Source organism: Mustela lutreola, chromosome 14 (genome assembly GCF_030435805.1).
Source record: "Mustela lutreola isolate mMusLut2 chromosome 14, mMusLut2.pri, whole genome shotgun sequence".
In the NCBI taxonomy this organism is placed as follows: domain Eukaryota; kingdom Metazoa; phylum Chordata; class Mammalia; order Carnivora; family Mustelidae; genus Mustela; species Mustela lutreola.
In genome coordinates, this window is record NC_081303.1 from 41870841 (window position 1) to 41895340 (window position 24500).

Genomic DNA, 24500 nt, shown 5'->3' on the forward strand with positions numbered 1-24500 from the left:
CTCCGCATTCCCACCCCTCCACCAGCCCAGGGCTGGCTCCTTGCCTCCCGTGCCCCCCATCTCACTGCGGGGTGGGCCTGCTCTGCCCGTCCCTTGGAGCCTCCCTGTCTTCATGATCAGATTCTTAAACAGGAAGAAGCAGAATCTGCCCAGTGCCGGCACCAGGCAGGGTTCTTGCCTTTGATCCTATGGAGGAGTCCATAGGCCTCCTCTGAGTTCCCGTTGCACCGAGGAGCCAAACAGAGGTCGGGTTAGGCCAACCAGTGACCTGCCCCCCGAGCAAGTGACTCAGTGAGCCCCAGCGCTGCCGTCGGGAAGAGTAGATGTGCCTCCCAGGCCCCCACCCAGATTTTGCCCTGTGAGCTCTACTGTGCACCTCCTCTTCCATCTCCTTCACCGAACCCCCACCCTCTCCTCACACCTCTTTTGCCCCCTGGCCTGCCCTGGCTGGTGTCTGTTTCTGCTTGTCTTTCTCTTCCTCCCTTAGCCCCTCTGAGCCAATTGGGCTGAGGTGTGCAGCCCTGGGGATATGGGGGTGGCAGCTGAGGGTGGTGACAAGGAGACCAACAGGGCTAGCAAGTGAGTGCTGACAAGAAGACACTCCACAGAAGCCCCGGGAGGCCGGGAATGAGTCAGGCGGACCCGAGGTGCCCATGTTTTGGCTGGCTGCCGGAGTTAACGATGTATATACAATGTTCACAGTGTGTGTGTGTGTGTGTGTGTGTGTGTGTGTGTGTATGCGTGCATGTGTGCAGGGCACAAACACAGGTCTGTATATCAGAAACCCCAAAACTGGCTTCAAAAAAAAAAAAAAAACAAACTACCCAAGATAGAATATGGCTTTCTTACTCCACTGCCTTCGGGCTGTATGCCTTGGATGTCCCAAAGTCTTCCTGGCCGAGCTCAGAACTGGCCAGCCACACGGCTCCCTCGAATTTCAGGGAGAGGAATTTTAAAAAGCTTCTTGTGCAAGTCAGCTCCCTGCTTCCCGAGCTCTCTTCTTGGCCCTCGCTGTCAGCATCAATTTTCTGCAGGGAGTGATTTAACCTTCATTTATTCATTAATTCTTTTTTCCCCTTAACTTCATTAGGTAAGATTTATAAAGGTGCTGAATTGGAAAGGTCACCTGTCCCCGGGCCCAGGACACGGTGTGCCTGCATCCCTTCTCGTGAGCTTCCTTCCGGGAGGGTTGTGGCGGTAGGGAGGGGAGGGGAGTGGCGAGGAGAAGGTCAGAGCAGAGCTTGTACCTCCCCGGGAAGGCAGGCCAGGCAAGGGGGTTCCAGGCCCTCCGAACACACTTGGTGGTACCTGCGTGCTGGTGGGAGGCCCAGTGGCCGGGGGGGAAGGGCAGCCTGGGTTCAGCAGCTCTGGAATCCCCACCGCACCTCGTTACTAGACTGACCTTTGCCCAGTTACCTAATGTAAGCCCTCAGTTTCCTCTAAGATACATTGTCAGTAATGCTAGGCTCTCCTTCATGGGGTTGTGGCAGGGATTAAGCTGGTAACGTCAGAAGACTGAGCACAGGATGTGGGGCACAGCAAACATTCAACAAACAGTAGCTTTTTAAGAAGATCTTACATCTTCCCGGTCCTACCCTGGCAGTCTTGGGCAGCCGTTAGCTCCCTAACTGCTAGAGACTGGCCGGAAGGGAGTCTGATTTCTCCAAGAAAGATGAGCCGCATAGTCCATGATCGGTCCTATCTCCAGAACCACAGGAAAGGCCTAAGCTCTTAGAAGAGCCAGAAAAAGACAGAGCGACCCCTTGATTCAAGATTGCCTCCCCAGGCCCAGGAGATTTCTGCAGGAAGCCAGGCTAAGCTGCCATCCTGCTCTCTGCCCTGGCCTGGTCGCACTCACCGCCCGGCCCATCCCACGGTTGTCTGTAGTCATGGGCCTCTCCCGAGCCTCTGAGGCCCGCTGGGAGCAGCCTTCAGCCATCTCATCTCAAGGAGCTGTCTCTCTCATTAACAGCCTCCCTAGATGAAGGAAAAACAGACTCAAGGCTCAAGAACCATGCAGGTATTTTGAACTTGTAGAAAGCGAAAAGTGTCTGCCTGCTGCCAGCTCCCTGTGTCCTTGCTCCTATGCCCCCAGCAGAACTCAAAACCTCCCCAGTCCACTCCAATCAGAAGGAATTCGGCTCTTTGAGCTCCTTTAACTTCGTGGTAAAAATGACAGTAAATATCCAGTGTCTCCCGCATGAGGTTCCAAGCTTCTAGGAAACTGGATGCAGGTCGGAGGTACCCCGGCCCCTCCCGGCACTGACTGTGCACTCATTCCCTGTTCGAGAAAATGCTTTTAAAAGGAAAGCATGGGGGAGTGGGGGTAGGCAGATCTGTTCTGTGGGCCAAGCTGAGAATATTGGGTTTGAATATGATCACAGAGAATGACAAGAATTAATTTTACCTGTTATTCTTAGAGTTAGGGCCTCTGGAATGCTCAGAGAGCAAATTGGAGTGTTTCCAGATTAACGAAGAAAACTTCCAGAATCCCATTCCCCCCTACCTGAGATCCCCTGTCTATTTGCCATGCCACTGAGGAGTAGTTTGCAATGGAGGAAGGAGCCCTGGGGCTGGGAAAATCTGCCCAGGGCCTCCTCTTTGCTAAGCAGAATGAAGAGCAGAGCTGAGCAATGGACAGCAGCACCCCCTCCCCACCCACCCCGAGGAGCTCGGGGACTGCTGAACAGTAGCCATGGGGAGACGTAAACTGCTAGTCTGGTCCCAGGGCGGTCCTCCTTGGTATGCAAATCACTTCACATGTATCATATTAGTTTGTTCTGTCCTCATGCTCCCAGATTTAATGAGATTCTTTAGGCATTGTTAATAAACAATGCTTGACCTTTTTAGAGTGGCAACACTGTCGTTTTATTTCATGAAATAGGGCCCTAAACAACAGGCCATTTGGTATCGTTATTGTTCCATTTTCAAATGAATTTAGTTCTAAAAATGAGTTCCTGGGAGTCTCACAGTACCCATTGAGATCACTGGAGATACTGATCGCTGAACAGCCCCGATAGGAAGGGACAGTAATCATACCTGCACTTCAAGGGCATTCCTCATTAGCGGAGTCCTTCCCCGGTTCTCCAGCTGTGGCTGCTAGTACGGCCACCATGCATGGCCACTGTAGCTTGTAGCACTGTCTTGGCCTGTCTGTGGACAGTCTCCTCTTCCTGTGATTCAAGCTCAGTCAGTCCTGGGATTTGTGGGGAAGAAAGACAGCCTGGCATCACCCTCTTTCACTGGGCTTCCCTGAAACAGAAGTTATCAGTCAGTGGTAGGTCTGGCTCCATTTTGCATGAAGTCCCGTGGCTTTACCAGTGGCCCTAGACTAACATCTAGTGGCCATGGGGTAATGGTGGTTGGCGACAGTATGGTCCGTGAAGCGACACACACAATTTAGTCTTTAAGTATTGTCTGTCTCTGGAGTCAGCTGGACTGAATAGACACTGCCCTATCATTCCTGAAACTCAGCACAGCTGCCCTAAGGGACACATCCCCTTCAGGGACAGAACGAAGGTGATTGACGTTTCCTGAGTCCAATGACCAGCCTCGTCCTTCTCAAACCAGATCACAAGCCCCTCCTACCTCAGGGACTGCCTGTGGCCCAGAGGTGTCGCTTTCCTGCCTCCTGTGGCTACATCTTAACGTACAAAATTACTTTCAACATAAACAATGACAGATAACCATTAGAGAAGAGCCATCCTTTTACATTGTAAAAATAGAGTTGGGAATTGTCACTTTTAAGAGATAAGAGAGAGACATATGGGAAGAATACCAAGAGACTCTCATTTGCCTCTTAACATTAAATCTAAATCATAAAACCATAGACAAGAGACTCTTACATTTGGATCTTGTTTTGTTTTCCTTTGTTCGTGAGAAGCATATGGAGGGCGCGGACCGCACACACTCGAAACACGCATCCTTTCCCCGCACTTGGGTTCTCCGGGTGGTAAAAATGAATGAAACCTCCCGGTGGCTGCCCTCTGAGTCTGTAACTTCAGGACTAGCCTGGATTCAGTGAGCTTTCTCAGAGTGACTTGTGGACCCATGCTTGGGTGTGGGCATATGAGGCTCTCTTCCTTCCCCTTTTCCGCTTTGAGTTAAGAAATTTCAGAAGTCACTAATTTATGCTACATCATGGATGGGAACGTGATGCTAGATGAAAGAAGCCAGCCATAGAAGACCACATTTCGTACGCTTCTCTTTATATGAAATGTCTCGAATAAATCTACACACAGTTGGTGATTGCCTGGCGCGGGGAGCAGTTGTCCCAGGAAGAGGGGGACTGCTACAGGGTACAGGGTTTCTTTTGGGGGTGATGATAACGTTCTGAGATTGATGATGCTGATGGTTGTACAATCTATGAAAATATTAAAAACCGTTAATGGGTACACTAAAGGTGGGTGAATTTCCTGAAATTATGAATTATAATTTTGTGGATTATATCGCGATAAAACTGTTACTTAAAAAAAAAAAAATAGTAGGAAGACAGGGCCATACTTGTGTGTTGACTCCACACCCTGGTTCTACCTGGGAACCACCACCCAGATGGGCGTGGGCAGCCCAGCACGGATGATGCCAGGGTGTAGCATCCACGAGGCCCGCCGTCCTCCTCCTCATCTTCTTGTCCCTTTCCTGTCTTCTCTCTGCTCGGCCCCTGCCTCTGTTGCTTGCTGCCCCGATTCCTTCTGTCTCCCTTCTCCTTTATCCTTCTCTCTCCACTGACCCCACCAGCCAATTGGCGCTCCTTGACCCCAGGAGGCTGAAAAAGGGAGAGAACAAGAGATAACAGTGAAAACTGATCATACCCATAATAATAAATTATTAATATTATTATAAGTGATTATTAGAGCTGTCCAGGACTTAATTTAATCTCCACAACATCCCTATTAGGGGGATAATTATCTGTGTTTTATAGATGAAGAAACTGCGGTCAGAAAAGCAGAGGGACATGCCCAGGCTTGTCAGGAGAGAGACCAGAATTCCAGCCCAGGTCTGTCTGGTCTCAGAGTCTATTCTCCACAGCATGATAAGACCTCGGAAATGAGGCTGGGCTTGGTTATTTATTGATGAATTACAATAGAAGTAATTTGATGGGGTTCGGAACTGCAGTATCTAAGATCTCATCTGTTGGTCTGATATTTATGGCCATTAATGGATGATATCTGTGTGGCTTTTCCATTCATTATGGTTTTCATTAAGACTCTAATCCTGTTTAGAAGTCTGTTTGTCATTTTTAACTCCTCTGTTTAATCTTGGGCAGCCCTAATCCTTCTTCACGACAAACCCGAAGGAGACAGCTCCTGATGGCTCTTCCTGCCCACAGTTGTGGTGCGGGCGGGGGGCGGGGGGGGGGTTGGCAGCGAGTGGGGTAGGAACGTCGGTGCCTTACGACTGTGTGTGACAGGAATGTGGGCGTGGCATGTCAGCGTGAGCGTGTGGGAATTGTGCGTGCCGTGTCAGGCTATTTGCTGTGAAGGTGATTGTGTGTTTGTGTTCCATGTGTTCGCGTAGGAACACAAGTTTGTGGTGTGTGTGTGTACGTGTGTGTGTGATGGTGTTCTTTTTTCAGAAGCACAGGAATTCTTGAGTTGAGGCCTGGCCATTTTCTCCCAAGCAGAAGGACTGCCTGCCCCCCCTCCCTTTCCATGTGTATAAACTCGTCCCCCACCTCCCCTGAGGTGAGGGGTTGTTAGGAATCCAGAAGGGATGAGGGACCTGCCCGTGAGACAGTCTTGGAAGTGGAAGGGGACTCCTGTCACTCCTCTGGATCTTAAACCTCTCTTTGGAGCTCCCCCACAATGGAAGGAGGGCTCTCCGGCCCTGCGTTGTTGGTTTACAGGAAACATCTTCCATTGTTCTCTACTTCCTTGAGGGAGGCCTAGAGTTGTTTTATTTTGTTGATTCTTATTTAAAATGTCTTCTCCCGGTGGAACTAGTACGAAAAGAAATCTGAATGGGGATATCTTTCTTACGTCCTTCGCTATGGCCAGTACACACCCCGAAGCTCATTCTCTCTGCTTTGGTTTGTGATGTTTTCCTGCCCATGACTTTTCACCCCGCCTTCCTCAAGTCCTACCGCTTCTGTGGAAACGTCCCTCTTCCTCAGCCCACTCTGCTCCAACTTTCTTTCTGCCTCCCACTGACCCCCCGCAGGGCTGACAAGAGGTATGATGTTCAGCCCTTAAAAATATTCTATCTTTGGCTCTGCTAGGCTTGAACTCCAATAGAGCCACACCACACATTTCAACTCTACTCCCCTACAGACTTGGGACATCAGGGCCTCCAGACATTGATGGTTCAGGTTGTGTACTGCACAAAAGTATCTGGCTGAGGGGCAAGTGGGAGGCTGAAATGAGCCCTCACTCATCTCACCAGCCATGCACCTCGAGGGGCTGCCTTCTTTCAGTTGCACACAAGTGCTGTACTGGCTAGAGGTGGCTAAGAACGGAAGCTTCCGAGAGAGTTCAGTCTTGTTGTCTCAAGGCTTCCAGTAGCAGCCAGAAGAATGTTTAATGAGGGCACAGAGAGGGCTGCCTCCCCTTCTCGGCCCCACGTCCTCTTCCGGAAGACCTTTAGCCCCTCTCTGATTAATCCCATCGTGTTCTGATCACCACTTAACTCTGCTTGCCCTCGCCCCGCTCCAGCTTAATTTTCCCTTCTCAGTGTCTGCCTTTTAAGTATCCTAAATCTTGTTTTCACATCTTTGTTATGTCCTTCCAAGGAGTTAGCAAGCTCTAGGAGGGCAGAGAGCATGATTCTATTCCCTTTGCTCTTGGGCACCCCCGTGACATCAATCCCAGCACTCCACCTGCCGTGGGGGCCGAATCCGTGTTGATACAGCTGAGTCACCATCTGAAGGAGAAACCAAAACTCCAGGCTCAAAGCCAGGGGCATTGACTCCACTCCCCAAACACCAGCTCAGCCAAGTGTCTCAGGGGACGTGAACACAGCCAGGTAGCCTCCCTCCCGGCTGTGGACCTAGTTAACCCTGAAATGTCAATAAGGGTTGGAAAGTTCTGGAGAAGCTCAGCCCACCTCATGGTCTCTCTCTAGGGTGACCCAAAGTGCTGGACAGGGAACTTAAGAAGGGGCCCCAGTCCTTCACCAGATTAACCTTTGGTTATCACTCAGGGAGGGATGGATGAGATTTCTGATGACAGTGGCTTGGCCGGGGACTAAAGCTGCACCCGTCTGAACCTGAGTTTGGTTTGGGTGACTGGCCGGCCCCCATGAAGGCAGACCATCCCAAGAAATGGCCCTTCACTGGATCTATGACATTAGGGCTTGATTGTTTCCCAGGCAGAACGATGGATAAGGCATGCCCTTTGGCAGGAGAGATAGCTCCTGCCTTTCCTTCCTGAAGACCTCAACCCGGAGCCCTTGGCTGACCCTCTTCACTTCCATCCCCACCCTTCAGCCTCAGCAGCCCCCGAGGCTCCTCCACACACTCTCACCCTCCAAAATAAAGCATTCTGGCCGTCACTAAAGAGCAGTATTGATGCTCCATCCCCGCTTGGCCTGAAATGATAATGCATCACCCGTGGTGTGCATCCAGACGGAGCCAGATTACGCTCAGGTGGTTAAAAGTCCAGGTCTAATTAGAGTTCCAGGGAATCAAGCCATTGTATTATTAATGATTCTCCAGCAATGTTCTGATTAAAACAGTAATTTTAATAAGCACAGCTCGATGCTAAGTGTTCACTGAGCACCTAATTACATCAGTTATAACTCCAAAATTATTTAAAATTCCCCCCCTTTTTTTTTTCCAGCAGACCCGGCATGCACCAAATAAAATAGAGACTCAGACAACTTGGTGATTATTTGCTCTAATTAATTTCCTAAGCACCTGTTTAAAAAAAAAAAAAGGAAAAGGAAAAGAATCTTTTGTTTCTCTTCCATTTCCCCAAGTTCCCCTCCACCTTAATATGCCCAGCAGCTCCGTGACATGGGTTCCATCCCAAGCAGCCATTGGAGGAGGCCAGGAATAGAAAGCAGTGAGGAAAGGAAAGATTTGAACATTCCCTGCCACCGCCCTCAAGGCAGGGGGGAGCCGCAGAGCTGTAATCCCCACGGATGGCTCAGGCAGGGCTGGCGCTGGGGTCTGGGAGGCAGGGGCCCTCAGAGGGCTTCTCACCAGGAACCTGCGCCTCCTAACCCCTTTGTCTCCATTAGACCAGCTTGGGATGTCACATTTAATGATGGTGCTCGCATCCCCTGAGGCTTTCCACTGGGGCAGTTCTCAAATTCTTAGGACCCGTGAACCCCTGGAGTTGAAAAAGAGGCTTCTGCACCCCTTGTCCACTCCCCAGGACACCAGGGTTTCAGAGAGAACACTCAGCAGGACCATCTGAGAGTCGACACCCAGAGTTTTCTTTTTATTTAAAATCACGTTATCGCTAAGTTTTCAGTTTGTCCCCAGAAGTGACACCAGGAGTTGCTGCGGAGGTGTGTGGGCAGCCTGATCCTGCACCACGCAGGGTCGTGGCTCTGATGTCGTGGGACCGTCATGAAGACGTGCAGTTAGGAACGGCGCCTTTAGCGTTCTCCTGCCCGCCCCTACGTTGGCAGATAGCATCGAAATGCTGCTCTGGTTTGTCTCCCGTGGCCCCTTTGCCCCTGTCTTCAGCACCTGCACAGCTCATCAGCTCACTCTTGGATAGAAATACAAGGCCTTCAAGGCTCAAACAGTCTCTGTTCAAAGTTATAATGTCCAGTTTCAGAACAAAAGTAAAATTCTGGCCTTCACCAAAGCCAGACACCCCCCTGTCCTGCCGCCTGGGCCTCCTGCACGCTCCCTACTTGGAGCCACGAGGAGTGGTTCTGCTCTTTTTCTCATTTCTCTTCCCCCACCCAATTATTGCTATTGAACCCTTTGAGGAAGCAGAGAGGAAGGGTCCTAGAGACCCTTTCACACTTGAACTGGATTTGTCACAAGATAGTTTCCCCCTCTCCAAGCTGGCTAATAACTCTCTTTTGGGGCTGGGTCCTTCGTGGGCCGTTGGACACCCCTTTGCCGAGCTGCCCTGGTTCTAGCTCCCATCAGGCAGCTCTCTGCTCCCGGCCCTGATTTTCCAGCTCGTCTGTCGTACTCTTGCTTAGTATGTACCTGTTCGGTCCAGGGGGTTGTCTGGGACAGGTCATAAAATGCTCCCAGACCAGCTCGCCTTCCTAAGGTGTCCACGTCTGAATCTGGTGCAAGGAGGCACTTCCACATGCTCAGTCGGCCCCTGTCACCCGGGTGGGGGCGTTCAGGGAGTGCCCGAGGTCCTGCCTTCGCTCTGCCTCCTGAGAGCCGTCAGCTGAGGGTCTGGATGTCCTACCCTCTAGGTTTTCCTGTGGACTGTATCCCCTCCAGTGCAGGGCATGCATCTCAAGCTTTTCAAGCTTTTCCTATGAAAGGGTGGCTGGCTAGGTTACAGCATTCCAAGGGCTTCCTCCGAACATTTCACAAAATCTTTTCCTTTTCATTCCTTGACCCCTGTATTTCTTTGATTTGGGGCTGGGACCCAAGATGAAGAGTCGAAGGGTCTTGACAGTCTGCTCTAAAAAAATTGCGGGATCGTCTGCCATCTTAGTGAGCTTGCTGTGGTCATTGTAACTTGGTGCTTTGCTGGATGCTTTAATTCTGGTATCTGATAGTACTTACAAAAGCAGAAACTGAGGCTCAGAAAGGTTAAGTGGTTCACCCAGCACAGCTGAGTACAGCGTGATGCCGAGCCCCGTTCTAACTCAAACAGTCATGTCCTTTCCATGACACCATGCACCTCTGCTGGGTGATAAACAGTAAGTCTATTTAAAAAGAAAAACGAAAAAAAAAAAAAAAACTAACTAAAACCTTCACATCACCTAATGGATCCCAGCAGAAATGCCAGGGGCGTCAGCCACACCTAGAGAAACTTCGCATAGTTCTTAGTACATTTACTTAAGAAGCTTAAAATAAAACCTGGATCACTGGGCAAGTGTGATTAACTTCTCAGCAGGTATTTATAGACCTATTTTGTGTAAGAAAGTGAAGTCGGAGCATACAGGGATATCTCATACAAAGAAGTAAAAAGCAGAGCCCTATGAGTAACCTAAAAAGATAGAGTCCTAAGAAGACTGTTTTTTCACAAAGTGCATTAGAGTCCTGCCAGCTGGGCAGGTGGTCAGATTCTAAATTCAGAGACATCACAGAGATTGATCAAGGAAGGCTGCATGGAAGAGGGGGAGCCCAGGGGTGAGCAAGAGGCGGGAGGACGTTCTGATGAGCAGGAATGTCAGAGTAAAATTAAGGAGGCAGAACTGTGCACAGCATAAGGGACCACCATGCCAGGAGTGGGGGTTTGACACGGACAGAGGGAGTCTCGAGTGGAAATGTCAGGCTGGTGGGGATCAGAAGTTAAAAGGCTCAGATATTGGGGTTGAGGGAGGGCATTTGGACTATAAACTTCATCTAAGAGGCAGTTTTTCTTGTTTTTTAAAAAAATTTTTTTTTTGTATTATTTAGGTTTTTTAGCTGAGGGCATCATCATAAAACACTGCCTCCTGGAAGCCTTCCATGGTTTTCCCTTTACTCCTGTAGTTGTACTACATCTCCATCAATCTGTGCTAATATTTCATTAAATTGGGGGGGGGGGGTTGCTTCTCTGTTTTCCCGGGGTTTATCTGTTTTACACTATGAGTACCTAAAGAGTAGAGACATGTCTGTTCGTTCTTTGAACTTCATGCCTACACAGCATACATACCATGTTCTTAATATGTACCTGTTAATAATAACTGATCTCTGTGTGCTAGACACCAACCTAATGGTTTTCTAACCTTCATGCCTAAGAGACAATTTAATGTGGAAGTTTGGAGCACGAGCTCTGCAGCCAGCCTAACGAGACTCGAATCCCCAGCTCTCTGACTTCCTGGCTGTGTGACTGCCAGTGAATTCACTGTGACGCTCTGCGCCTCCATTCCTTCCTCATCTGCAGGTAGTGAGTCTTACAGAAATATGTGCTAGTATTAACCCCATTTCACCAATCAACAAGTGAGGCTTAGCTGAGAGGGTGCCCAAGGTCACATAGCTAATCAGTGAAGAGGCAGGGATTGATTCGGCCCCGGGCGGTCTGACTCTAGGACCCATGCCGTCCACCTTTCTGGAAGAACAGAGAAATGAGGGTATGCAGAGCACATCTGGTGTCCAGAGAATAGAAGAAGGGAGACCCTTGGGACCAACAGCCACCATCCTGCTCCAAGGACCTACAGCGGGGACCTCCTGGGGGAGGCAGCAGGGATGCTCTGACAGGGACAGGTGAGGGACACATGGTGCAAGAGGAAATGCACAGCTTGTCCTTTTCCTCCTTTCTGCTCTGTTTCTACCACCCTGGCCTTCCACGATGTTCCCTCAGTTTACCTTTCCCGCCAGTTCCCTGCTCTCCCAGTGCTCATTCTTGGGGCCTCTCTGCGTCTCCTCACGCTCGGTCTCTGCTCCTGCCCTTCTCTCCGCTCCGCCTCTCTGAATATCACTGTGGTTCCAGGCCTGCCACAAAGGGTGACACTTTCCTGGCCCCTGCGGATGCTCATTCTCAGCCAGGAACCTCTCCAGCGAGCCTCGGACTTTCCAGCATACCCACCAGAGATGATATGCCTCTTGAGGGCCTCGTAAGACCGTGACTAACTTGACTTTGTAGCGCCGCAGTATGAGACTTGATATCTGGTCTGCTGGATATATGAAGAGATGAATGAATTAAAGATTCATACCTTGATGGATTAACGAATAAGTAAAAGAGTCCATAAGCCCAGGGACAGATATAAGCACCAATTATAACAGTCAACTGATAAACACCAAATTATGAATAAACGTATGTAGGTCCACTCATGAATGTAGATTCCCAAGGCTAGGTCACAGTCCCTCCAGGCTCGCCCCTGGGTACAGGGCACTGAGGCCCTGTTACTGTTGCTGCCCCAGTGGAAGGGTCTCTATTCCACTGACCGACCAGTCTATGCAGATGCCGGGAGCAACATGGCGGCTCAGAATCCAGCAAAGGGTGGAGCCTTCCTACCTCGCCCATCACCGTCTTGCCAGGGTTGTGTGAATGAACACATGAACTCTGTACAGAAAGGAAAATTTTAAAATTTATAGACGTGTAGGAGACTTTTTGTCTTTAGACAGAGATTTAACGTGTACTATTATCCACCATCTCTGTCTCTTTGTCTCTCTCTCTCTCTGTCTACACACACACACACACACACACACACACACACTCGTCCATTCACCTACTAACTTGTCCTAGGAAGTTGTGAGTGACAAGAATCTGCTCTGGGCTTCCCAAGGGAGCCAGACACTTGTCATATGACGAAAAATTAGAGGTACTATTTTCCGATCTTGTGTGTCAGGAAGATAAGATGGCCAAGTCTCAGATGGTTAGAGAGAAAAACAGAGAGATGGCTGAGAAGATGCCCTCCATAAGGTCCCCTGGAAACCCAATTTCTGTTTAACAACATGAGGCTCGAATGGTTTCTTGTCTGCTCAGGTCTATGCAACACTTTAGGTGGAGAGAGGGAGGTCCACCTCAGCTCCAGTGCCTGTGGGTCGAGCGAAGCTGGCTCTGACCTTCCTTACGTGCGTAGCTGTTGATTCGGGTGTCCTGAAGGAGGGCTTGTGCCTTTGGCCTTGGCCAAATCTTACACTCTTCAGCAAGACTGCTCTCCTTATGTCAAGGTGACCTGGGGCCTTCAACATGGGGTCCCTTCAGAACCCCAGGAGCAGATGCAAGGGAAGATATCAAGAGTGGGACATCCGTACACAATTCATACAGCCCCTGAGAAACTATAAGCTTGTGTCAGTAACCATGAGTGCCAGCCTCAGAGCCAGAAGCACAGTTGGGCACAGGGGACAGAAACCTGGAGCTTGGGTTGGAGGCAGTGCTGGGGTTTCTGCCCAAAGGAGCTCATTCTTACTGTCCCCTTTAGGAACAAGGATGTCCTGGAGGCCCCATTTATCCTCTTATGGGAGGATTCCCTGAGTCCTTATCCCAAACCACAACAAAGGTAGGCCCCACCTTCTACCCAGACAACAGCAAAGGTACTCGTGGTCCAGAACCTGACCAGCATCCTCCTGGGCCCTGAGCATTCCCACCACAGGGCTCACCTGCCCAAGCTGATGCACCAGAGAGGCTGCAGAGAGAATTGGGGATTAACTGGTGCTCCACCCCTCTCATCTCCTCTGCTGGTAACTGGAAAGCACGGGGACAAGAAGTTAAGGGGATGGAGCCCAGAAACCAGGACCGACAAGGCAGAGGCCCAGCTCTTAGAGAAAGTCAGTCTCCATGTGGTAAGGTTGTACCTGGGCTCTGGGCATCAGGGCCCTCAGTGAAACCACTTGAACAAGTACAAGTGCGGATGAATGAGCAGGAGTGGGTGGCTGGAGTCATCCCTGCTGTGTTACTCCATCCTCCTGCCCTTATCACCTTCCCCCTCCTGGGGGTAGAGGAGTTGATGTTGACCCGAGAGGGAACTTGGTGGCACCTGGCTGGTCCAAGACATCTGGACCCCACATGGGAGATCTGTTATTTCTTAGGCCCCATTTTCCATCCCCGATTTCCTCTCCCACCCGCTTTCCCTAACTGAACAAACCCACGGTTGTCATGGAGACCGCATAGTATCTGCATCTCTGCTTCTTTGTAGATCCTTCCGAAAACCAAAACTAGAAAGGGCCCCACTTCTACCTCCCTTATATTTCTGGCCCAGAACTCCTGTCTAAGAAAATGTGTTAATGGTGTTTGGAATATCTACTTTGCCCACTCGGTTTCCTACCCTCTTTGTGCTTTTCCTTTGCCCAAGTTTTACCTTAATCCTGAGGAGACCAAGCTTGATCTGACTTCTTTCCGCAGAGGATCTTGAGTTTTTAGGGCACTTCGGCCTCAAGGAGGGATTAAGGACAGCAGTTGGAGTGGCTGTTCCGCTCTTCGTGCAAAGGGCAGACATCATTCTCTCTGTATGACAGACACATCAGCCGTCTCAGCCCAGAGGGGCTAGGCGGCTGGCTCAAGGTCGCGCAGCACAGGAGTGCAGAGCCTGGGTGAGGGCCCTTTGCCCCTTTCCCATGCAAACACTGCCACCTTCAGTGGGGTCTGTAAATAAAGAATGAGCATGGTAATAATTACCACTATTGAGCACCAGCTGTATGCACAGCTCTTGGTGTGCAGGTGTCAGTGAGGCCCCCAAACATCCCTGTGAAGTTGACATCATTATAGTCACCATTTCACAGAGAAGGAAACTGAGGTTGGGAGTGCTGACAAGTTAATATCCTATGGTTTATCAGCTGTCTACGTTCAGTGTCCACCAAAATGTCAATACAAAATATGGCTTCTCGCTGAAAAAAAAAAGACCCCAGGAGAGGCCATTGCCCTAGTGCTCATCAAAAGGATAAATTTCACTAGTCAGGGCCAGAGATTTCTTTTGCTACCACCCTTTCCCCTTTGACTCCTGCATGGGCTTTATGAATGAGGGGAAAACTGTCATTGAAAAGTTCAACCAACTTTGGATTCTACTCTCTGAGTGATAGATAGCTTTAATTACTACGAACTACTCAGCCACTCCACTCTTCTCCCCCAAGTCATTAAAAATAGATTTTGTCTTTGAACTCCACTCTGCCCTGAGGTCCCAGATAGTCAGGAGTTCTTAGGAGTCAGCCCCAGGGTCAGCTTCTGGTCAGAAGGTTGCATGTTGCTTTAGTTGGAATCACAGACTCGAGAACCTCCAGCTGGTTTTCCGGGGGCTCGATGCCTCCTTTTTCTTAATGATATTGATCATGTGACTTTTTATGGCTCGGAGGACAGGCAGGAGGCTGGGCCGATGTTTACTTTATGAGGATTTAAGGAGGTCTCACACATGGCTATTGATTTTTGAAGAACTGGATGTAACCCTGGGAACAAACCAGAGTGAATTCTTCACGTTAATTACTGGGAGGTTGATTCTTAGAAATGACTGAAGCTGAAAATGTGAGCTCAAAGGTGCTCGGCTCCCTGATGAGCAGGTACTGTTGTGTCCGTGAAAAAGGTAAGAAACTGGAGGCTTAAGAGGCGAACTGGGTTGCCCACAAGCCACACCACTAACTCCTGGTGAGACCAGGACAGAAAAGCCCCTTCCGCCTCTGTGATGAGGGCTCTGTGACGTTCCTGGGAGGCTCAGGATGGAAACCGGGCAACCTGCTCAGAGCCTCTGCCTTTATTGTTCTGGGCTCTGGCCAGCTTGAAAAAGAACCTAGTAGGGGCTCTTTCCCCTTCACCAGCCTCTCTCCCTCTCTGCACCCTTTTGTTGGGACTAGGTCTGGATTTGCCATTGGACTCATTGCCAGCAAGCAGGAGAGTAAAATGAGCTAAGAGGCATGCAGTGATCAGATGGGTGATTGTCCGGATCTTCCTGGACTTTGGATGGGGAGACATCCCCATGAAACCATTGTAAGCTGGAACACATTTCCTACACCTAGCCTACCAACATCATAGCAGAGCCTAGCCTACCTTAAATGTGCTCGAAACACTTAACGCTAGCCTACAGATGGACCAAAATTGTCGAACACAAAGCCTGTTTGATAAGAAAGCATTGCCTAGCTCTTGTAATGGACTGGATTCTGTACTGAAAGGGAAAAGCAGCATGGTCCTGTGAGCATAGAATGCTGTGACGTACACGGGTTGTTTGCCTCTGGGATCCGTGGCTGACTGGGCGCTGTGCTCACTGCCACCGCCGCCCGAAGCATGAGAGAGCCTCGTACCACGTACTGCTAGCCTGGGAAAGGATCCAAATTCAGAATTCAAAACACGGTTTCTGCTGCATGCGTATTGCTTTCACGCCATCTTAAAGTCTAAAAACCTTAAATTGAACCATTCTACGTCTGCGATCGCAGTGTCCAAGAACATGGCAAGGCACTGCGGCTGGCACCTGATTTCTAGGAGAAAGGCAGCCCCGACAGCCAGCCCTTGGGGCAGCCTCAGGAGAGGGAAGGCCTTCCATCTTCAGGGTGGCCTGTCTCCATCTTACCCCTCAGCCCGGGAGTCAGACAGACCTGGTCTCCAGCTCTGTGCCTGCCCCCTCCCTGCAAGGCATGTGATCTTGGGTGGGTTATTGCCCCGAGACTGTTTCCTAATAAGTAAAGCGAGCCTGAGAATACCTTGCCTGCGAAGTTGGCACAGGATTAAGTGAGATACTATGTACCACGTGCCTGGCATGCAGTAGGCACTGGATAAATGAAATCTATCATTGTTATTATTCCTGCTGCCTTGTGCTGTTTTGCAGGCCTCTAACTGCTCAGCTCCGAGCCGGGTGGTGCCAGCCAGGAGCCTGCCAGCCTTCAGCAGGAGACCCCCTATTGCCTCCTCACCCCTCCATCCTTGGGGAACAGATCCAAAGAGGGGGTCTCGTTGCTGCCCCATACCTCTGCCCCCACCCACTCCCAGCAGGGAAGTTTAGATGAAGATGTGGCTTCAGGCACCCAGTAGGCAAGAAAGAAACTCTTGGCCTGAAAGGACAGGAGGGAGAAGCTGTCTTTTCCCATGGAAACTTGCTGAACTGTAGGCGATGGAGTACAAGGCCGATCAGGAGCTGGTGCAACCTTTCCTGTCCCTGGAGGGTCCACTCTGGCTTGAGCTGGGCACTGGGTCAGCAGCCCGTGTCCCTTTCCCAGTGAGGACTCTGAACCCTGGCCCCGTCTGGTAGGTAGGGAAGGACAGAGCCCTGAGCACTCAGGCATCTCGAGGCCGATTGTACCCATTGCCATGGGGCTGATGGAGTTTGGGGAAAGCCTGTGTAGAAAGACTCCACCCACCCGCCAATCCCCCCATGAGCAACTACTGGGTACCAACAAGCTACGCAGAACTGCAGGGACAGAGAAGCCATAGGCTTACCTCCCCTCGGGTTCCTGCCTGCCTCCTAAACCCGGCTCTGGGCTCACCTCCAACCTTGTCTGCTGAAACTGTCCCCTGAACCTCCCGTTCCCCCATCCTCAGAAAGCTCCCTGACAGTATGTCACCAGCATGGGCCATGGAGGAGCCACTTTGCCACTCACCACGAGACGGAGCTGGGGCTAAGCCCTTTGGGGGCCTCTCTTTCCTAGTGGATCAAATGGGAATCATAATACCTAACAATGGCCACCCTGTCTTCCTCCCTGGGGAGCTGTGCAGATCAAAGGAGATAAAGCCTGTGAAAGCACTCGGAAAAGCTCAGACCCTCCCCTGGTGCAGGGAGCCAGTGCCCTGGATGGCAAGTCAGTCCACGTGCCGGGCCCGGCTGCGGCTCTCCTCGGACTGCCCTCGGCCGTGGATAAACGAGAGCATCGCGCTTTGCTGGAAAACAGGCTTGCACTGGGGAAAAAAGAGAAAGTGGGGCCAAGACCTTCCTAAGTACAAGGGGAGGGAGGGCCAGCTGGTGGGACCACCTAAAGGAGGTATGAAGGCAAGGAGCAAGGCTCAGGGGACAGTTGGGTTTCAGCTGCTGTGCGCTTTGCCCTGGCCCTGGGGACGGCGAGCTGTTGATCAGACCAACTGCCTGCCCCAGCCGGGCTGTGTGCGCCACCTCCCACCCCGCCACCTGGCTCCTGGCCACTGAGAAGGCCTCTGTTTCTTTCCTTGTGTCAGGAGGCTGGGAACACGTGTGGGGACAGGTGTACCATCTGGTGGGGGCCGGGGGGCAACAGATTCCAGGGAAGAGGGGGATTAAATGCTCATTCTCCGAGGGGCCCCACCAGCCTGGAAAACAGCTTTCCCTGATTTTCTCCTGTTCCCTCTGTATCTCTCTTGCACGATTGCAGAGGAATCCCACAGGGCCTCGGGACCACGGAGTGCCATGCCCCCTCCTGCCCCAACCAGGCAAACCTCTGCTCTCTGTCCTTTGAGCCACGACGGTCTCTTGGTTCTCCCTCTCTTGTGACATCTATCCCGTTGTGTTGAGATTGTATGTTTCCTTGGGTTTGTCCTCAAACAAACCAAGAACTCCAGGAAGGCAGAGAATACGGCCCCAGTGACCAGCAGAGAGTGTAACACAACACAAACGCTCAGGAAGGGTTTAAGGACTACAGGGAGCCCGGGCACAATCGGTTGTCAGAATCCCATGCGTTGTGCTGCTTCACCACAGATCTTTCTCCAGGAGACCCATCTGGGTTCTCAGAACCATGTTGCTCCTTTCCGGCGGCAGAGACATGGCACTGATTCTCTGTCCCCAAGCTCACTTGGCAAAGGGCTCTGTTTCCTATGCCTACCCCCGGACAACTCTGAAGAGTGATGTTGTGTTGGTACCTGAGGTACTGCCTGTCCGGGGCCTCCGACGCCTTCCTGGCCTCACCCCACGTGCTCCACACCCCAGCGGGTCTGCCATGTTCTTCCAGATCTCGAGGCGTAAAGTTGATTCCAGCCATTCCCTCCATGACTTGTCACCTGAGCCAGTAAGACTCTGATGTCATGTTCCTGGCCAGGCTGGGCCTCCCGCCCTGTGAGACTACACGGGATGCTAAGAAGAGGGAAAGTGGGGGGAGCCACCCTAATCTCTGCACAGCCCCACAGATCCCTTCTTACACAGAGCTCCAGTCCTGCTGAATCAGGCCAAGGAAGACACTCGAGATGCAGGGCCCCAAGGCCAGAGGGGCCAGGAACACAGTATGAGTCACCTTTAATTAAGAGTATGTCTTAAGTAAATGACTTAATAGGACAGTTATATTCATTAGAGGTATAATTACGAGACCTAAGATCAAGCAGCAGAGAATGCAGAGCGCGAGCGTGGAAGCTGTCCGGAGCAGCTCCGCAGTCCCGGGGAGAAGGCGGTGGATGGGTCAGGAGGAGGGCATCCTCCGACGCAGGCTTCTCATTCCCAGCCTAGCTACCCTTGGATCCCAGCACTCAGCTGAGGGGGTGGGCGAGCCTCTGGCATAATTAAAATGCAATCATAATAAACAAACACTAATTACAGCGTCATAGAGTGTCCCATTAAACTCTGAGTCAGCCCCGACAAAGTGCTGCGCCCGACTCGATGGCAGTTCTCGGGAGGAAGCTCGGGCTCCTTCTGGAGCTGCTGGAGACCACGTCGGTCCCCACCCCATCCTGCCCCACCCTGCCCGGTCCTAGAGCACGTGCCTGCCTGTCACCTAGGACGCAGGGCCAAGCATCTGGATTTCAGACGTTCAAACTTGGTCCTTTAGGGTCTCCAGAGACAGAGCTGTCTGGACTGGTTTCTCCCTGGGCCCAAAGCAGTCCCCAGAATACCTCCTTCTCCCACTCCCCTAAGCAGTCTCATTCCTTCCACTGCCCCTAAGTCAAGTTTTATTCCCTTTCTTCCTGGCCTGGGGAACCTGACATTTAAAAAGACCCAAGGAGTGAGGTTATCTGTACCAGCAGTTCCCAATTTTTAAGTGGTAAGAATGGCTGGAGAGCTTGTTAGAAGTACCACTCGGACCCCATTCCAGAGTTTCTGACTCATAACCTCACAGGTAATGCCAACAGTGCTGGGTCCAGGACCATGCCTGGAGAGCCATTCCTCCTTGAGAGCTCCTGGCCCCTGTCTTTCTGGAGGACATTCTTCTGGCGAAGCCATGGTAGTCTAGAGAGCTCAGAAACTTCATACGTCCCCAGTTCCGTGGTCTGCCCTCTCCTTCCCAGCTTAAGCCAAACCCGCCTCTCCAGATTTATACCCACCGCTCCCCGGCTCTCACACAAGGTTTGCTGAAGAAACTCTGCTTTTCCGTTTGCGCGGAAGCTCTTCCCACCTGGGGCACTCTCCTTCTGTGTCCATATGATTCACCCTTCAAGACCCAGGCCCATGCCTTGTTTTGTCACAAAACCTGCTCGGAACGCCCACCCAGAGCTGCACGGGCCCATAGAAACAGAATGCAAGCCGGAAATGCAAGCCCTGTGTAAAATGTTCACTTTTCTAGCAGCTACACCTTTAAAAGATTTATATATAAATCTTATTATATATTATATATATTATTATATTATTATATATTTATATACTTTTTAAAAGATTTATATATAAATTTTATTATATATTATATATTTATATATTATATTTATAATAGATTTTATGTAACCCATTGTCTGAAAACTTCCATTTTTAACGTGTGTCAATAAAAAAGTATTCATGTGATAACATTTTTTTTTCCATACAAAATCCTCAAAATCCAGGGTGCCTTGTGTCCTTAGAGCACCTCTTAGAACCCACGTTTCAGGTGCTTATAAGCACAGGAGCTAGTGGCTATCGCGTTAAGACACAGCAGACATGAAAAGTATTTTCTCTTCGCTCTGAATCCCCTCAGCTTTCTTACAGTGCTTTCGAGCACACATCACGCTCTTGTCTTTTCACGGCTGGTCTGTTTGCAACTTGAAGTTGATGGCTGTGTCTTAAGGTGCAGTTGTTTTTATTCCCCCGAAGTGCCTAGCATTGGCCCTTATCTGTACGTAGGGGTGTGATCAATGAATCAGTGACTATGGGTTGATGAATGAATACGAGAACTCGTGAATATGGGAAAGACAGAGAACCCACAGAAACATCTGACATGGAGGGTCTCCATGTCAGTCCCAGGGACATTTCTTGCCTCTGCTTTGTGCCTGCCCAGTAGATCTTGGAGGAGGGGATGATTCAAGTTTTAGAACCACCCCCCACCCCAGAAGTTTCCTGTTTCACTTTGCTCTTCAACTCAGTGCATTATAAAAAAAAAAAAAAAGAGAGAGAGAGAGAGAGAAATTCCCACCAGGAGGGCCCAGGAAACAGGAAAAATAGTTGTGCTATTGGTTTCATGTTTGGAGAAGAACAGGGTTCTCACTATCTCCGTGGCACTTGGCGTGAAAGTGGGCTTTGTTGCTGGAGACACTGCTCCCATTCAGGGCCGTCTTTCCCAGCTGCTGAGAGCCGGGCTGTGTTTTGACAGACGGGCCGAATGCAATGCAGACAGTTGTTTTAATTTCCAGCCAGATGCAGACATCACTCACACGGAGCCCGAAACCCAAGAAAGGAAGGTTGGGTCCTGGGCTGCAATGGTGCCCAGGCCTCAGGGGGCGCGTTGGAGGGACCTGGCAGAAGCCCGCTGGTGTTGTGGGGTTGCAGAGATCCTGGAAGGCTTAGAGATCCAGGCCCAGGAGAGGCAGGCTTTCAGAAAGGTGCTCCTTGGAGGAGTCATAGGCCATAAGTCCGAGAGGTCAAGGTTGTTTCTTAAGGCAATGTAATGATGCCAGTGGCTGGTAGCAATGGCTGGATGGTCTCTTCTATTTATTTATGTATTTGTTTGTTTATTTATTTATTTATTATTTACTTATTTTAAAGATATATTCATTTATTTGAGAAAGAGAGAGAGCGTGCGAGCGTGCACGAGCAGGGGGAGGGGCAGAAGGAAAGGGAGGGAGAGAATCGTCTGAGTCTTCACGCCCATCACAGAGCCTGATGTGGGGCTCCATGTTAGGACCCTGAGATCATGACCTGGGTGAGAATCAAGAGTCAGACGCTTAACCGACTGAGCCCCCTGGCACTCCTGGATGGTCTCTTTCAACTGTACCAAGTCGTTCGGGGCAGGAATCGTGAGCAGACTCAGGGAAGAGTTAGGTCAGCTGCAAGAAATAGAGCAGAGTGTAAAGAACAAAGGCAGCCTCCCTCTGGGGGCAGAAATCCCTCTCGCAGCCTTCCAGACACCTGTCACCTCGACTCACTTTCCCATCCCAGAGACGGGAGTTCCTTGCCAAAGCGAGGGCTGAATGTTATTAGACAACCTTGACCTTCCTTGGCTGGGCTTTCCTGAAACTTTTCACCCCTGAGTCCTGTTGTGGCCACATAGCTGCCCTTCAGACACTGGGAAGGCACCCCAAGACTCATCTCTCTGGATGTGAACAGGCATCCCAGGTCCGTGAGTTGCACCCTCAGACGCCGTGTGGGGATCCCACCCCGCCCTGACCACTCTTCCACAAAGGACCCTTGGTTGAACAGCACCGCTCTTGGAGTAGAGACCTGAGCGGGGCGCTTCCCGGTGTGGGGCGGCCTTTCTCTGCCCGGATACCCTGTCTGTTCCTGCAGCCCAGGGGCAGTTCAGCCCCTTGAGCTGTTCTGTCAGCCATCAGGGACAGACAAGGCTTCGACTCACACCCTCGGGTCTGGTACCTGGAGGCTATTTCAGACTGGCTTGCACTTTCCCAGGAATAGTTTCTTAAACTGAACTGCCAGATTTTACTATTATCCTTCCTGCATTATTTTTGTGATTAAAAGGAAGTTAGGACTGTTTAAAGCTGATTGTGTCCACCCGCTTATAGAAAAGCCTTGTGATGCAATGTTAGGTGTTACGATGCGGTGAGAATGGGGAGCACCCAACCAAGAAAGGGAGCCTCCCGGGACGTGTGCAGGAGACCTCGTCTGGCCCCAGCGTATGTCCCATGACATCTCACCCTGCCCCAGCCAGGCAATACCCTTGAGTTCTGCTGAACTTGTCCTTAATGACTTTTGCTCATGATAACGGCTCACTGTGCTGTGCCCCTCCGCGTCTCTGCACCAGCGCTCTCCTCCCCTGACTCAGGCTTTCTCCAATGGCCTCTTCCCCCCACACCTTGTCCTGGGCACCCCTCCTCTACGGTGGCGCCTGTCCCAGGCGAGGAGCTCCAGCTTTGCAATTACCAACTCCACATGGACTCTGATCTCCGAGGAGCAGGACCCGTGGCCTGATGGCTAGTGTTTCCCTCTGCCGTAGCCCTGGAGCCTCGCTGTAGTGACAACTGATAAACATTTGCTAGATAAGCGTGTTAAACTTCTCCCCATCCTCTCAGGAGCATGCTGTGAAAGTGTCCCCAGCAGATCCTTTGTCCCTCTGCCTGAGGCAGAACAGCGTGTGGCTGGACCCCAGACTGTGTGTTTGCACTTGGTTTACACATCCAGTGGGTGGGGGACCTCTCTGCTCTGATGAAGGAGAACTCAGCCCCAGCCCAGCAAATGGCTTTGCAGCCCATCAGCCTCCTGCCCCAACCAGCAGCGGTACCGAGCATTGCAGATGGAAGAAGGCAATCTTCAGACCCCTTTACCTGAATGTCACGCATACTGGGCAGGTGGTGGTCTTGGGTCCACACAGGCCCGTCTCAAGACCCTGCAGGGCCTCACAGGGAAACTGGCGGGAGCTCGCTCTGGCTGCACCTTTGGGGTGGGGGGAGGGACTTGATCTGCAAATTCCCACTTTCCCCAGCAAGACGGAATCAGGCAGCTCATCTCTGTGGATGTTCCCATTTAACCAGACTTTTCAAAAGGATGGAAGATTTACTAGGAAAAAATTGCTTGCAGACATCAGAGAATGGGATAATTGGATCCAGGTGGTATGTTAGGTTGGATGTAGAGAGACTGTGCCATACGATGAATGTTATTAGATAGGAAAAGTTTCTCCTTCTCTCCCTTTTCAAATGTGTTCTGTGCGGGCAGGGTGTCTTTGCCCAAGTCCAGCTGAAAGCCCTTCAGAGACAAGTTGGTGGCATTCAGTGGGCTTTCAGCAGAGGTCACCATTTTCATGAGCCTGGCCAGCTCTCGAAGGACATGAGTGGCGGAAGATATGCTTCTGCCCCTGGTGAAGGCAAGAAGGAGCCTTGGGCTGGCCACCCCCAGAAACACATTCCCCTTAGCTGTAACCCCACCTTGCACCAGGAAAACGGATGAGAGAGAGGCCATTGATTCCCCCGCCCCCCAGTGTCCCCTCTTTACCCGCGGGGACAGTGCAACTACCGGTGGGAGTAGTGTAGGTGAGTCCGAACACACATCAGCCAGTCCTCACTCCCTGATCTAACTGTGCTGTCTTTCTTCTCTCTGCCAGATCACCAGGGTCCCCGTGGAATCCTGTGAGCAGTACACAACTTGTGGAGAGTGTCTGAGCTCGGGGGACCCTCACTGTGGCTGGTGCTCCCTGCACAACATGTAAGTTGGGGATCGTTCCAAAAAGGAGCCTGGAATGCAGATGACCAGGTGCTTTCCTGGGACTGTTGATGACCAGGTGCTTTCCTGGGACTGTTGATGAGGATGTGACCCGGGGTTTCCAGTGTGTGAGGAATTTCCAGGAATTCACATCCAGGTTGGAGAGCAGGAAGAGAGGCTGCAGGCAGGTGGGGGTCCTTCTTTCCCAGCATCATGCCTTTGCCTCTCATTTCACTTCCAAATTCTGCCCTCCTGGCTGCTCCCTAGTCTGCACCTTGTCAATACCGGGAGGGGTAGTGGCACCAAAAGAACTCACCAGTGAAGCTCTAGCATTCTCTCAGCTTCCCCAGAAACTCTTCAGTGCATCCTGCCACCTGCCGCCCGCGTGCAGATGGCATTGCGCCAGGGTGGGGTTGGGGGTGGGGGATCTGGACTCCAGTGAGCTGCTGTGTGACCCTGGATGGTCCGCTGACCGCTCTGGGCCTCACTCCCCCAGTGCTGAATAGGGATAATGCCTACCTCACAGGTACACTGTGGGGATTAAATGAAATAATAAAATGCTTTGCAAATAAGGAATCGCAGAATAGGCTGTACAAATCAAAGTAATTATTATGAACTCTGAACCT

General features: G+C 51.0%; 1 protein-coding gene across 1 annotated transcript in view; it reads left to right on the forward strand.

The window, feature by feature from the left end:
• Positions 1-24500, forward strand: part of PLXNA2 (plexin A2) — a 212660-nt gene that overhangs the window by 108310 nt on the left and 79850 nt on the right. Inside the window, exon 5 of the mRNA XM_059146058.1 lies at positions 23777-23877. Within this exon, the coding sequence (XP_059002041.1) occupies positions 23777-23877 (101 nt within the window). The remainder of the gene's footprint in view (positions 1-23776; positions 23878-24500) is intronic.